The 15,557-nt window shown below is 46.6% G+C and overlaps 1 protein-coding gene across 4 annotated transcripts in view; it reads left to right on the top strand.

The window, feature by feature from the left end:
• STRIP2 (striatin interacting protein 2) overlaps positions 1–15,557 on the top strand; it is a 76,107-nt gene that overhangs the window by 54,643 nt on the left and 5,907 nt on the right. For 3 of the 4 annotated variants that reach the window (XM_074975866.1, XM_074975848.1, XM_074975855.1), the window contains 2 exons: positions 5,911–6,015; positions 13,455–13,659. In XM_074975866.1, coding sequence (XP_074831967.1) covers positions 5,911–6,015; positions 13,455–13,659 — 310 coding nt within the window. The remainder of the gene's footprint in view (positions 1–5,910; positions 6,016–13,454; positions 13,660–15,557) is intronic. The other variant, XM_074975873.1, reaches the window with a different exon arrangement.

Here is a 15,557-nt window from a genome sequence, read left to right on the forward strand (position 1 = left end):
GTAAACCAACTTTAAGGGGCCGTAGGAAGCTTGGCCACACCTACGGTAAGTGGGCATCCAGCTAACTAAAATCATGCTGGATTATGGAGGTTACTGGATGAGAGAGTGCTGAACTGGAGAGGTTCAACCTGTATAACCAGAAATGTGATATTGGTCTGAATTCCAGAAGATGAAATTCAATAAAGCTAAGATAAAAGTACTTCTCTTACATGGGAAAAATCAAATGGCATAACTGCAAACTGGGAAATAGCTGTCTAGGCAGTAGCACTGCTGAGAAGGATGTGGGATGGGGCAGGGTTATAGTGTATCTCTATCTGAGCATGAATCAACAGTGTGATGATGTTGCAAAAAAGGAATATCATTAAGGGATGTAATGATAGGAATGATGCACATATGATTGAATTTTTCCTGCTTTGCTCAACATTTAGTGAGGCCTCAGATGGAATAGTAGGTCGTGTCCGACGATGATGTATTGAGCTTGCACAGGCTCATCCGTTGTGGACTCTCATGTGGCTGAGGAGTCCAAGCTTTGAACGGCATGGGCGTTCACAGTGGGGGCAAAGGAAATGTCTTGGCTCTGTTGGTGCAGCTGCTGCTGTTGCTTTCTTCCGCTCACGAGCATCAATGAGGCGTACGCATCGCCGCTCTTCAAAGTTGTCATACGCGTGTCGTACGAGAGCACGCCAGCCTGTTCGGTCTTTTGCATGCTGCTCTAGCTGATCTGGTTTTAAACCAGTATGAGCAACGTTGGCCTTCACGCAGTCTCTATACCTCTTGCGAGGCCTACCTTTGATTCCTTTTGCCCTGGGAGAGTTCACCGTAGAGGAGGTGCTTAGGGATTCTTGACTTCTCCATTCGTATGACGTGCCCTATCCAGCGAAGCTGGGCTTTCAGAATCATGGCTTTGATGCTCATGGTTCCTGCTCTGTCCAGGACTTCCAGGTTCATAACTCTGTCCTGCCATCGAATGTGCAGCATTGACCTCAGGCTGCCTGTGTGGAAGCGCTCCAGCAGTTTTGTATGTTTTCTGTACAAAGTCCAGGTTTCACAGCCATACAGGAGACTGGTCATGACTAGAGCCTTGTACTCTTTAAGTTTAGTGGACTGTCGGATATTGTGCTCATTCAGCACTCGTGCTCTCAGAGGTCCTAGTGCCCAGCTGGCCTGGCAGATTCTGGCATTGATTTCTTTGTCAAGGGAACCAGCATTGGCTATCACACTGCCAAGGTAACTTGAACTCCAGTTCTAGGCACTGCCCTTCAGGAAAGAGGTGGCTAAATTGTAGGATGCTCTGAGGAGAGCAATGAAATACTAGAAGGTTCAGCAAACCTGACCAAATAGGAAAGTTTTCAAAAAGCAAGCAAGTTGAGTTTTGAGGGGGAAAAAGGAAAAAAAGCACGATGAAGACCTTTTTGGCCCTTAACAATTCTCTTTACAGCAAGCCTTCAGATATTTTTATCAGTTGTTCTCCAATGTCCACTAACAGTCAGATAAACCATAATGGGGTTAATCTGCAATTAGGGAAATAAAAGAATGGCTATACTGGGTCAGACCAAAGGTCCATCTAGCTAGCTCAGTATCATGTCTTCTGACAGTGATGAATGCCAAATGCTCCCAAGGGAGTGAACAGAAGACATAATCATCAAGTGATTCCCCTCGCACCCACATTGCCCATTTCCAGCCTCTGACAAACAGAGGCTGGGACACCATCCCTAACCAACTCAGATATTAGCAAATGCTTTCTAACTGTGGAGGACAGATGAGATCTGCAATATGTTTCTAAGGGAGGTTGTAGAATCCCCATCACTGAAGGAATTTAAAAGCAGGTGAGTCAAAGCACCTTTCAGGGGCAATCTAAGTTTTCTTGGTCCTGCCTGAGCATAGGGGGCTGGACTTGATGACCTCTCGAGGTCCCTTTCAGACTGACATTTCTGTGATTCCTTAATTCATGTCAATTAAATAGCTGGAAGGGATTTTAAACTGCAGGCTTCAGGGTTTTTCCAGTCCCCGGCTATCCACATTTTAGTATCTCAGAAGCCCCATGAATCACAGTACAGCATGCTGTTGTGCTTCGAGTGACCAGAAATATATTTTTGTAAGAAACCTCATGAGATATTTACCATTTCCTTCCTGGAAATTCTCGTTTTTCAGTATTAAAGAGTTCTGTGGAACTTGTATTCTGTGCTGTTGGGGAGACCCCTGGGAAATAAGGTCCACTCAGCTGCTCTTCACAAGTCTGAAGTGATCCTCCCTTGACCTTTTTAGTGCTGTTTAGTTGCGGTAGGCTGTCCTACTTGCTCACTTTTCTTTCCTCTTTCTTGTTTTATTGGTTGGTTCCAGGGCTGAGCTAGATAATAATAGGTGTTAGATTCATGTCTGGGCTGGTATTCACAGCACCAAAACTCTCACATTTGAGGTAGATCTGCATTTTTGTCTTTTTTGTAAGTTTGTGTGTAGATGATGGATATTTTTTCTCCCTCTCTTGAGATCTACAGATCATGCTCTTGGGGTTGTTACAAGTTTTCTTTTTTCCACCACTTACTGGCTTGCTTACAAAGAAATGGCAGATTGTTTCAACGAGTGAACTAAAAGGAGGACTCTCTCTCCCCAAAAAAACAAGTGTTACAGCAGTTCTCAAGCTTGTATTGGTGGCCCCTTTACACAGCGAGTCTCTGACTTAAATCCCACCCCTTATAGACAAAAACCACAATTTTTATATTCAGCTATATTATAAATGCTGGAGGCAAAGTGAGGTTTGGAGGTGGAGGCTGGCAACTTCTGACCCCTCACAACCCCCAGTTTGCAATAACCTTATTGTTCCTTATAAATTGGGGAAGGGGAGAGAGAGAGAGAGTGTGTGTGTGTGTGTGTGTGTGAAATGTATTGCTTCAACTAGAATTTTCTGCATCTAATGAAAAGGTACTCTACTTCACTGATACCCTGGTTTGAAATTTGTTAATGTTTTGATTCTGTATATCTTAGCTGACCTAGGAGTTGATTGTGCCCTGTGGGAATGAAGAGATCCCTGCTGCAGGTTAAATACATGGAAATAGATTGTGTTTTACATTCTACTTCCATTGGAAAAATAGAGAGAGAGAGAGAGAGTAAATTACTCCGATATTTTAAAGCTTGGCTGCTTTTTCAGGGACACACCTCCAAAAAAAAAAAAGTGGGAGGAAAAGGTTAACAAAGGACTAGGATAAAACCTAACAGTCTTGTGGGTTAGTTTGGTGTCCCCCCTCTTTCAGACAGAGTGCCAAGTACTTTGTTGTCTGGTGTGAGGCAGGGTTTCCCAGGGAGACAGTATAGGGAAGAAAAAAGAGTGATCTCACTTGGTTACACTGTTGTCACACTAGGAACATAAAACTCAATTCTCTGGTCCCTTATGAAAACGCTGGGAGAAAAGAGCAGGGCTGAACCATGCCTAATTTTTCCTTATTAGAGTAGTTGTACAGAGAGTTTAGCAGTGTAATTTCCAAGGGATGTGCCTATTGAGTAATTGCTGTTTCGTAGAGGAGGTGGGAAGACCTAAAACAATTAAGCTTCACGGTTAAAGTAAGGATGACAGCAAAAAAAAAAATTCCACTCACTATAATATTACTGCTAATAACCAAAACTGATTCAGTTAAAAAGTTCTGAGTATGTGGAAAAAGTTTTGGCTGGAGAAACACATCCTCTCATATTTTGCAGGTCAGGTCTGTGTATTGTCCTGAAGAATTCTTTACAGCCATAGGCTCTCCTGTCTGGGCTACGTTCTGCAAGTCATTTGTTTTGGTGTCTAATGGTAGATTGCCTCTAAAATCTAGTCTGCACAGGAAATGGTGTGCTGCTGTAGGTGCAGGTAGACACAACTTCTACCAGTGAAAATATGGTTATGCTGGTATAATTTATACCAGTTCCCTGAAAGATTTAAGTTGTGTGGGCAAAATCACTTTTTTGCTGGCATAAGTGTATCCACTGCTGGAGCTATTTGCAGTTATAAAAAGAGAATCCACTCCTCTGTTATACCAGCAAAAGTTTCCATTGTACACCTGGGCTAAGATGTGAAGTGTGAGTTCTTATAAAAGCTGCTCCGTTGTCTCCCAGCTCGGAGCTGTGCCTTGGGTGTGTGCCACGTGACAAGTTTCAGTTTCTCGTGGCTTTCTAGGTATTTCCTGCAGGCCTAGCTTGCTAACCAAAAGTAAATGGCCTATAAATTTGCCAGTACTCGCCTTTGCCCACCTTCCCAAGTCTATTGTTGTTGTGCCAAAGAGAAATTAGGGCGACCATCCATCCCGTATTGGGTGGGACGGTCCTGTATTTGGGACGTCAAAAAGGCATCCTGACTTATTTGTGAAGAGGGACTAATTGTCCTGTATTCAGGCCCTCCCCTCCGGACCTTTTCTGCCAGCAGCTGCAGGGGCACAGCTACTGGCGGGAGTCACTTCCCTGAGCCTCGGGGAACCAGGGGAGCATGGGCAGCTGCTGCGTTCCCGACGCTTCCCCGGGGCTCTGGGGGAGCACTGGGGGTTGCTGCTTCCCTGGGGATCCCAGGGAACGCCAGGAGCTGCCCCCTCCTTCCTGTCTCCCCGGGGCTTGGTGGGGCCAGAAGAAGCCGTCCCTCCCGCCCATATCTCCCTGTCGCATATTGGGGCAGGGACATATGGTTGCCCTAAGAGAGATGGTCCCAGCTGTGCAGAGCTTACCTCGCAAACTGGACACCCAACAATGCAGATCAGATATAAATTAACATCCCGAATTTGGAAGGTCATTTTGGACCGTTTTTATTTTTAATATTGGTGTTTATTATCCCCCACAATAGATCCTAAAGCACCAGGCACTAGATCAGGGTTTGATATCTCTAGATTACCAGGGTTGACTCTGAATATCTTCCTTACCTACGTGGGCCTTTCAGATAGTATCTTAAAATCCCATATTCCATCTTCTTTGCATGAATAACTGTTAAAATCTAGTGGAGCTTTATGTACCGTAAACTCTTTCCTGCGCAGCATTCAATCATCCGGAACTCTCACGTAATTGACGTTTTAATCACAAGTACATTTGAGTTAGGTTTTCCATAAGTACAGTAGAGTAAAAGTAAATAGGAATAAATACAGCAAATGCAGTATGTTTACACTAATACTACTGTTGTTGGTAAATAAAGTCCTCTGCATACATTTTTGTTTCTTAATATCAAATCCTGTTTTTCTTTGCCGTTATGCATTGCTAGTATACCTCTCTATTATCCAGAGTATTTGACTATCGGCAACCTCCCAGTCCTGGGGCTGCCAAATGTGAGAGTTGATTATATGTGTAGGAATTCGTTCTTGCATCCTCAGCCGTAATGTCCATTTTCTCCAACAAGCAACATACTCCACTTTGTTAGTTGCTGCTCTTTACACCAGAAGTGCATGCATTTCAGTTCTTCTACTTTTGGAAGTGTTCTGGGGGTTGCTTTTTGATGAAAGACACCATAAAATACAATGATCTCCTAAACCAATGTGTACTTTTGTCACCTGACATGATCAATACAAATAGGAGGCGGTGGATAATTATTTGGTAATACTGGTTCTGTATAACAGACTTGCATAATTTTTAAAATGCAGATTGGATCTCTGCAATATAAAAGCTTTGTCCCCTTGTGACCCATGTTATTGTTTGTTATCCATTGTTGTAGAATTTCCTTTTATTTGTTTGCACAATGTCCCCAGTGCCTGTGATGTGTATATATTCCTATGTAAAATCTAAAAATCACAGTTCTGTAGCTGCATGGGGGTTATGACGTTCTATACCTTTGTCTCTTTCATGGGATGAGAACTGTGCAGGTGCCACTGTCAGGCATTAGTAAAAGGAGATGTCTGGGGAGGTGCCTGGTGACCACTGCAAGCAGCAGCATTGAACTTTTGCCTTCCCTCCTGTGTCTGTTGGCAGGAAGCTGGGGACAACAACCAGTTCTGTTGGAGGAACCTGTTCTCTTGTATTAACCTGCTGAGGGTTCTCAACAAACTGACCAAGTGGAAACATTCTAGGACCATGGTGAGTGAGGGTCTGGGGGAAGGGGAGGCCTTGTTTGCAGAGGCCCTGAGGTGCATTTAATGGCATTTTAATATCCAAAAGTGCACTGCACTGTCTGCCCATCCTTCAAGCAGCAAGAGACAGCCTTCTGGGCCCCAGATATCAGATTATCAAAACAAACAAGCAGTCAAGTAGCACTTTAAAGACTAACACAATAATTTACCAGGTGATGAGCTTTCGTGGGACAGACCCACTTCTTCAGACCGTAGCCATTCCAGAACAGACTCGATATTTAAAGCATAGAGAACCAAAAATAGTAATCAAGGTTGACAAATCAGAAAAAAATTCTCAAGGTGAGCAAATCAGTCCCACGAAAGCTCATCACCTAATAAATTATTGTGTTAGTCTTTAAAGTGCTACTTCACTGCTTTTTTGTTTTGATAGTATATAGACCAGCATGGCTTTCTGTCTGTTACATATCAGATTATGGTGATGAAGCTGTTTCTCTCCCTGGGTTTTGCCCTTGGCAAAAATAAATAAATGCACTAACTAGGACATGAGGTGTTCATGCAAGGAGGTGGGAGATCATGCCTGGAGTGTGATATTGGGAGGGAAGGGCTGGGAAAAGCCAGTATGACACTGGCAATGCAAATGAACAGTTGGAGCGGGAAGCTGTCAGCAGAAAGGGGCTGTAGGGAAGTACTCTGCAGTCACTCCCTAGGAGATGTGGTTGGGGCTATGGAATCAAGTAGGTGTCTATTCCTCCCTGGTAGGAGGGAGATTGGGCTAGTAGGGCGAGGGTGGAGGGGGGCTTGAAGATGTAAGGAGTCGTCCAGGGAAAGAGCACCAGGGCCTGGGAGAAAGCAGACTACATTTACTAGAAACAGGGTTCTTGGAATGGAACCTGGAGTAGAGGGCTCGCCCTGCTTCCCCTACCAGCTACTGTGCGTAGCAGCACAGACTAGGCCAGTGGTTCTCAACCAGTGTGCCGTGACACATGAGTGGGTTGTGAGAACCATTGAAGTATGCTGTGAAATTCTGTCAATTTTCCCTCACTGTGTGGCTTTTGGCAGAGGATCACCTACTTTCCGGAGCTGCCACCTCCCCCTCACTCCTCCCCAACAAGAGGTTAAGCAACCACTGAAACTTTTAGCAGTTACTCGATTACTCAACATCACTAGCATGGGACACGTACCCTGGCCCGCTTTTCTTTTGACCTGTTGAAGGCAGTGTGTTCTGTGGTGTATTTGAAACATTAATGCATTTGATCTATATTGCTTATGTGCCACTACTGTGATGCAAACCTCTCTAGTAAAACCGTAACCGTGGTAAATGTAAGTAAATGTGGTATTTTTGAGCAACTGATTCAGCTGAAAAAAGTGGGAGTGCCGTGGAATTGTTTGTCTCAGTGAAGTGTGGCATGTTACTGAAAAGGTTGGGAACCACTGGACTAGGCAACGGGGTAGAACACTGCCTGGGACAGCTGTCCACTAGGACCTTGATGTGCCAGAAAAGGAGAATTGGAGTGACTTGCCTGGAGGGCCAAGCTATGAAGAGGGACTACGCTAAGTTGCAGAGAGAGACAGGTGGTAGACCACATGAAGGAACAACAGTAGAGGGTGTGGGACATAGAAGGTACTAATCCTCAAAATGGCCAGGAGGAGGCACTTTAATGGCGGATGGGATCCTATGGTAGCATCCTTGAGAAGTCAAGGGAGATGAGGAGAGAAAGGAGCAGAGTTTTAGTAAGATTGTAGCGCGCCCAAAAGTGTCTGCATGACAAAAGGCCACCATGAGTACTTCTGCTGGGGCTCCCGGCTGGCCAATTGCTCTCAGTACTATCACGATTAAGATACTCTGGTTTTTCTTCTACCACATCGGTTCATATTGAGAGTATATCAATGTAGGAGTCAGTTCCCGTACAGAAATCCTCCTCTGCAAAAGGATACTTAGAGAAGTTTATATTGGTTAGTACTTCTTCAAGTAGTGTCCCCGTGGGTGCTCCACTCTGGGTATCAGTGCATCCTCATGCAGCACTTGGCGATTCTTCTATAGCCATGGTTTCCCATGCCCTGTAGCACCACCTTGTGCTATCTGGTGCATGCGCAGCGCAGGCCCCTCAATTCCTTCTCTAGCATCCTTAGCTGCAGACGGAGCTTCACGCTTGCTCTGTCTCGCTGAAAGGCAAAAGAAGAGTTGCTTAGTTATTGTTTGTTCTATTCTTATGTAAGTTAGCTTTCCTGTTAGAGTTTGAAAACAAAAACATGACAAAGTTTTACTTAGGTTTAGTGTTAGAATCAGTCACTGCATCATTCCCATGCCAGGCTCACTGGACTTCAGGTGATGTTCAAGGAAGCCATGCCAGCCTCTGATGGCCACAATTCCTGCATCAAGTATCTGGGTGAGGTCACCAGACCCAATCCTGCACCCATTACTCAAGCCTCACAGCAAGGTCCAGGAGGGACCACGCCAATAGGCTCAAAACTTACTTATATGAGAAGTCCCTCCACTCATGGGCCCCAGAGCAGCCCTCTGCCAAAAGCCTGGCACGGCAAACCAAGGGTATGAACTTGGCATGTTCCTCTACCTCAGTTGGCACTCCAACTGCCAAGGCAGGTCCGTCCCCAGCATGTTCCTGGCTTCCAGCATTGTCTTCATGGGCTGTACCAGTTAGAAAGGCTGCAATGATGTCCCCAGCACTGTCTAAGCTGGCACAAATTAAATTGGCGGTCTCTGAGCCGAGCTGCCAGCATTTGGCATTTCCGACGCCCTGAGCGCCACCAGCTTAGGTTGCGTCTAGTCCTGGGCATAAGAGGTCATCCATCAAAAACTAAGACCTTGCCCTCGTTGCCAGAAATGGTGTGTAAGTGGAATTGCTCTAAGCCTCCACACAGCTCGCATGAGTCACCAGACTTGGCACCGTGCAAGTCCAGGGTTGAGGCACTGTCCCACTTTTGCAAGATACAGGGACAAGGCATTGAAATGGCTTTATGTCAGCAACATATCCCCATCACAACACTCTGAGGCGGAGGATTCCCTGTCGGAGGGTGAAGATAGGTTTCCATTGCACCACTCATCATTTTCACTGGATGATGCAGTAGTCTTGGTCTCGCCTCTCCCTATAGATGACTCCTGGGCTTTCAAGGAGCTATTTCAGCAGGTGGCCCAGGCTCAGGAGAGGAACCTTCAGGAGGTGCGGGTCAAGCAGTATAGATTTCTCCGCACCCTGTAGCCTCCCACCTTCTCTAGAATCACGCTGCCTATGGACGAAGCAATAATGGAACCCACAAGCATCATCTGGCAGATGCTGGCATCCATTCCTCCCACCAACAAGAGGGACAACAAATGGTATTTTGTGGAGCACCTATTCACCGATCCATAACCAAACTCACTAGTGGTTGACACTGTCCATTAAGTCCAAGTCCCTTCAGTCTGCTCCTCAGGACAAGCAAGCAAAAAATGGGACATCATGAGACTCAGAGTTACTTCTTTGGGCATGTTGCTTCTGCAGGCGGAGAACTATGCAGCCATGCTGGCCAACTATGACCATCTCAATTATTCTAAACTGCAGGATTTGGTTCCCTCCTTACCTGAGCAGCAATGCCCGGCCCTCGTGAATGTTATGTGAAGGGCACACCATCACCCATGTGGCACTTCAGTGTGCAATGGACATGGCAGCTAGAGCCCCAGCCTCCACTGTGGTCATGAGGTTCACTTTGTGGCTCCAACCCTTGGTGGTATGCCAGAGACCTTCAGCAGAATGTGGAGGACCTTCCCTTCGACGAACATCTGCTTGTGGAAAAGACTGACAAAGTTCTGCATTCCATGAAGGATGCTCTTACCATGCTGTGTGTGCTGGGGATGTATGTGCATGCACACACACACACATACATATTTTAAGTGTGCTTAGTACTCTTGCCTACCAAAGACCACGGGAGCAGCTCCACAATGCTACGAACCCTGCCATTGGCACAGGTCCCAGCAGTGAAAACCTCACGGACAGCCCCGCCAACAGATCACCATGTCCCGCCCTCAACAGCCTAAGCAGCGGGTTTGAGGGAGCCTAAGAAATCTTCCTGCTCCAGCCATCTCATAGTCCTGTTGACATCCATTCTAACACTGCCTCTTCTCCTTTTTCCATCGCTGGGCCACCATTACCTTGGACAAGTGGGACCTGGAACTGGTGGCCATGGGGCTATTCTCACCTGTTTACCTGTACACCCGTACCTGCTCCCCTACTCTGTGCCTTTTCATGGGCCTGCTCATGAGAATCTATTTGAGGTGCAACACCACCTCCATCTGGGCACTGTTGAGGTGGTCCCAGCAGAGTTTCAGGGCAGGGGTTCTACTCTATGTACTTCCTAACCCAGAAAAACCACAGGGGGTGGAGCCCCAACCTGGACCTCCAGAGGCTCAACAAATATGTCCTCTATTGACAATTCAAGATGGTGACTCACAACCATTATCTCAGCACTGGACAGAGAAGACCGGCTCTCAGTTCTCGACCTAAAGGATGCCGATTTTCCACATCATAATCCACCCAGCGCACAGGCACTTCCTTCCTTTTACGGTGGGGTCCCACCACTACCAGTGCTGGGTCCTCCTGTTCAGAATCTCCACCATGCCCAGGGTGTTTTCCAGGACACTGGTGGTTGTGGCCACCCACCTACGTTATTCACAAGGTGATTATCTTCCCGTATCTGGACGATTGCCTCACAAAAGGGCCCTCATTTCCAGAGGCCCTTCACATTGTATGGTTCACCACAGGCCTCCTGCTCAGCCTCAGCTTCCACACAAACTATGAGAAGTCCTTGCTTCAACCCACACAGTTTGTAGAGTTCATCGGGGCCCACGTAAACACTCACTGCCAGGGCCACTCTTCTGGTTCAAAGATTCCAGGCCCTGCACAGTCTCATCAGGGTGGAGTGAATGTCTTCCACCCTCATGGTACACGTATGCCTCAAGCTGCTGGGTCACATGGCCACCACCATGTATGTGGTCAAGCTGGCCACACTGCATGTGTGGTGCCTCCAGTCCTGGCCAGGGACCCATTGTTCAAATCAGTGGTCATCCCACTGCACATTCTTGCTTCCCTTCAGGGGTGAATATGTCCAGACAACATTCTCACCAGGGTGCCATTCCATCAACCCCCAGCTCCAGTCTATTACTCTTACTGTAGATGCATCCCTTATGGGATAGGGGGCCCATTTGGGTCTCCTTACTGTCTAGGGCAAATGATCCTGTACCAAGCAAGTGCTCCACATAAAGGTACTGGAACGCAGAGTGGTCCAGTACGCTTCTCAGCATTTCCGACAGCCCTTCGCACACAGAATGGTTAACATCCTCACAGACACCTTCTGGTCAGGGTTTGGTCCCCATCCCACAGTTTTATGGCTTCGCGCAGGACTTGGTGCCTTCAGCACGACATTACTCTGGTGGCCACGTATCTCCCTGGGTTACTGAATATGATCACGGATGCCATCAGTTGCTTGTTCAGCAAGCACCACCATTGGGAAATAGACACGGTGGCCCTTAACCATGTGTTCCAGCTTTGGGGCCAGCTGTACGTAGACCTGTTTGTGACCCGAGTCAACAAAGAGTCATCACTACTGCTCCTGAACAGGTCTCGGAGACACCCCCTTGGGGACACCTTCTCCATCAAGTGGGATGTGCCTCTTCTTTACACATTTCCTTCCCTTCCCTTAATTCACAAGCTTTTGGTCAAGGTCAGACTGGATCAGGTTTGCCTCATCCTGATAGCCCCAGCGTGGCAAGACAAACTTGGTATCCTAACCTATGCCAGCTCTCAGTGGTGACTCCATAGCCCTTTCCTCCTTGCTGCAACCTTCTGTGTCAGGACTCTGGCTGCACCCTTAACCCCAATCCATTCCAGCTGCGTTTCCACATGTGGCTCCTTCATGGTTCCTGAATACCCAAAATCGCATGCTCTGAGGAGGTGAAAAGGGTTCTCATTAATAGCAGATGGGAGTCCACCCACTGTGGATGTGGTTCTCTCAATAGCTGGGCGCTAATCATGCTATGCCTCCTCACACTGCACCCTCTTCTGTCCTCCTTGACTACCTTCTTTACCTTTTGTGAGTCAGACCGAGACCTCAAAACTGCGTGGGTGCATGCTGCGGCATTGGTGGCATTCTACTGAGTGGGGGATGGGATCTTCTTCCTCACCTAGCATATCATCAAACGTTTTTTGATGGGTCTGCAAAACACTTTTCTGTCTGTATGCCCTCTGGTCCCTATTTGGGACCTTAACCATGAACTCCACACCCTCATGAAGCTGCCCTTTGAACCCCTGATGATGTGTTCCTGCCTCCATCTGTCGATTGAGGGTCTTGTTTTTAGTCACCATCACATTGGCCAGGAGGACTGGGGAGCTTGCCACTCTGATGGCTGAACCTCCTCATATGGTGTTTACCAAGGGTAGAGTCACTCTTTGCCCTCAACCTAAGTTTCTCCCTAAGGTTCCCTCTCCGTTTCAGATCAACAAACCCATCCACTTACCTGCGTTCTTCCCAAAGCTGCACTGTGATCCGCACATGCGGCGTGGCACACTCTGGATGTTTGTTGGGCTTTGGCCTTCTACCTCGACTGCGCAAAGCCTTGGCACAAGTCTCCTAGGCTCTTTTGTTCCTGTGCAGAGTGATCCAAGGGCAGGCCTGTTTCATCTCAACGTCTGTCCAAGTGGATCTGCACCTGTATTTGCACCTTCTCTGTGTTTCACCAGAAGGAGCTTCTGGGTGCTGCCACTGCCCATTCTACCAGGGCTATGTCTTCCACCACCACCGCCTTTCAGACATGTGCAAGGCGGTGACGCAGTCTTCCAGCAATACCTTTGCACAGCACAACACTCTTTTTTGTCTTCAGTTGTTTCCTCCATGCAAATGGGTCAAGCTGTTCTGTCGAGCGTAATCATTACTGGGCTCTAGACCCTCCTCTAAAGTGTGACTACTGTTTGTATAATCACCCAGAGTGGAGCACCCACCCGGACACTACTTGAAGAAGAGGATGTTACTTACCTTGTTCAGTAACAATGGCTCTTCGAGATGTGTGTTCCCGTGGATGCTCCACTTCCCTCCCTCTTTCCTTTGCTTTGGAGCGTCCTGCAGTATTTGCTAGGCTAGAGAAGGGATGGAGGGGCCCACACCAAAAGCATGCGCCACATAGCGCAAGGAGGCGCCACATAATGCATGCGCAGGAAACCACAGCTATAGAAGAATCTTCAAGTGCCAGCATGAGGACTCACCGACACCCAGAGTGGCACACCCATGGGGACACACTCTGGAAGAACCATCCTTACTACACAAGGTGAGTAACTTCCTCTTAACTTACACCTGAGCATCCCTCTGTGTTTTTTCTGTTTTATACCACGGTTGCCACCAGGGTATCAGAGCGGCTTCGACCCTGAGAATCTACTAACAAAATTTTTGTTGATGGTTTGGTAGATGCTGGTGGTTTTTAAATCAGCCCCAATCTTGAAACGAGCTCTGAAAGTGAAGCAGGCCATGATGCAGCTGTATGTGCTAAAGCTCTTGAAGATCCAAACCAAGTACCTTGGGCGCCAGTGGAGAAAGAGCAACATGAAAACTATGTCTGCCATTTACCAGAAAGTGCGACACCGCATGAATGATGACTGGGCTTATGGCAATGGTGAGTATCACCTGGAGAAGACAGCACCTTCTGAAACCAGTGTGTGTTTAGTTTGACTTGCTGAGCTATCTGTAGGGAAGTACTCTGCAGTCACTCCCTGGGATATGTGGTTTATCTGTCCCTACACATAAATTTGTTTTGGCTGAGGACAGCCCTGGCAGCTGTTCAGAAGCTTTAGGGCTACGTCTGATTTGCTTAAGATAGCACAGCTTGCATCCACTGTCGTGTGACCACTCAGATCACACTACGAGCACCCTCGGCTGAGTCTGTAGAACCCAAGTTTCGGTGCTACTTCAAATCGGACTCTGTTTGTGCCTCTTACTTTTGCTAATGTAAAAACTGCAGGTGCAGAGTTCTCTGCTGCGGAGATCATTTTATATATCAAGTGACTGGGTGTGTCTCTTACTGCATAAAGTCTGCAGTTGTAAACCGGGCCAATGTGTGAATATCTGACTAGCAAGGCCTGCAGGTCAGGTCTCTGAAATATAGCTGAGGGTTGCTGCAGGCTACATTCTACAAGCTTGTGTTTCAGCCTGTGGTCTGCATAAGTGCCACTCCTGGGATATAGTTTCTATTTTTGTGCTCTGTATTTTCTACTATGACAGCTGTGAGGAGTAATCTGACAACTATAGTGATGCATAAATTCATCGGATGTAGCTGTCTACGCACAGTCAGTGCCCTTCCTGTGTGGTTAATTCAGCACAGTATTCTGAATCCCAGGCTAGGTTAAAGGGGAAGGCAGGATTTACACACTTTTCTTTGCCTTGGCAGCCTGACCTTAAAAACTGAGTGTCCATGCTGCTTAGAGCACCTGGTGAAGATTAAGCCCAGGGCCAGGTGTCACCACAACTTTCTAAGGAATTCCTATTGATGAGACACTGCATCAAAACCCAAAATTTTAAGTTTTATGGGGCAAGTAGGTTAAATGAGTAGAAGAAATTTGCTATACATAAAATCATTTCTGGGAGTTGAGTTCAAATTAAAATGAAACAAACCAGCACTTATGTAGCAGTTTAACAAAATAATTTATTAGGTGATGAGCTTTCATGGGACAGACCCACTTGCTCAGCACCTAATAAATTAATTTGTTAGTCTTTTAAAGTGCTACATGGCTGTTGGTTTGTTTCATTAGAGTACAGACTAAGATGGCTACCTCTCTGTTACTATTAAATTAACGTGGCTTATTAATAATTTAAGCCTTCATGTTTTGCTTTGGAGAGTCACAGCATACATGTTGTGCTGATTCAGGACCACCAAAGGCAAAAACAATGAATCTAGTTTCACTGTAGGCTATGTCTACACTAGAAGCATCTGTCGACAGAAGGTACTGTTGACAGGAAAATCTCGACAGAACCTCTGCCAACAGAAACAGAGAGGGAGCCGTGCTACTCTGTACACCTATCAAAAGAAAAAGCAGTCAAGTAGCACTTTAAAGACGAGCAAAATAATTTTACACACAACTTGTTCTGTCGACAGAGAACTGGCAGACTGCACTGCCTTCTGGTGCCATAAAGCGAAATGACAGCTCTGCAAAGAGGGCTGCCCGGCAACTGGAAGCCTCTCTGTCCACAGAAGTGGCTACACTGCATCTTTGTCGATAATACTATGTCCAGAGATTGTTGTTTTTGAGGGATAATACTGTCGAGGAAAATGCAGAATTCTGTGGAGACTTTGTCGACAGAATGCTTTAAGAGTGTGGATGTTCCCTGAGTTATGTCGACAGAAAGCTCAACAAAACCCTCTAGTGTAGACCTGGCCATAGAGTTTAACGAAAGCCAAAAAGGACCATATGACAAAAAAAGCTTTTTGGTTTGTTCTTTTTTTAATTTGGTTCTGACATTTGTCCCTTTTGAATTAATTAACATAGAACTGTTTTCTTCCACTTGCTCCTTCCTTCC

This window comes from Carettochelys insculpta, chromosome 1 (genome assembly GCF_033958435.1).
Source record: "Carettochelys insculpta isolate YL-2023 chromosome 1, ASM3395843v1, whole genome shotgun sequence".
Lineage (NCBI taxonomy): Eukaryota > Metazoa > Chordata > Testudines > Carettochelyidae > Carettochelys > Carettochelys insculpta.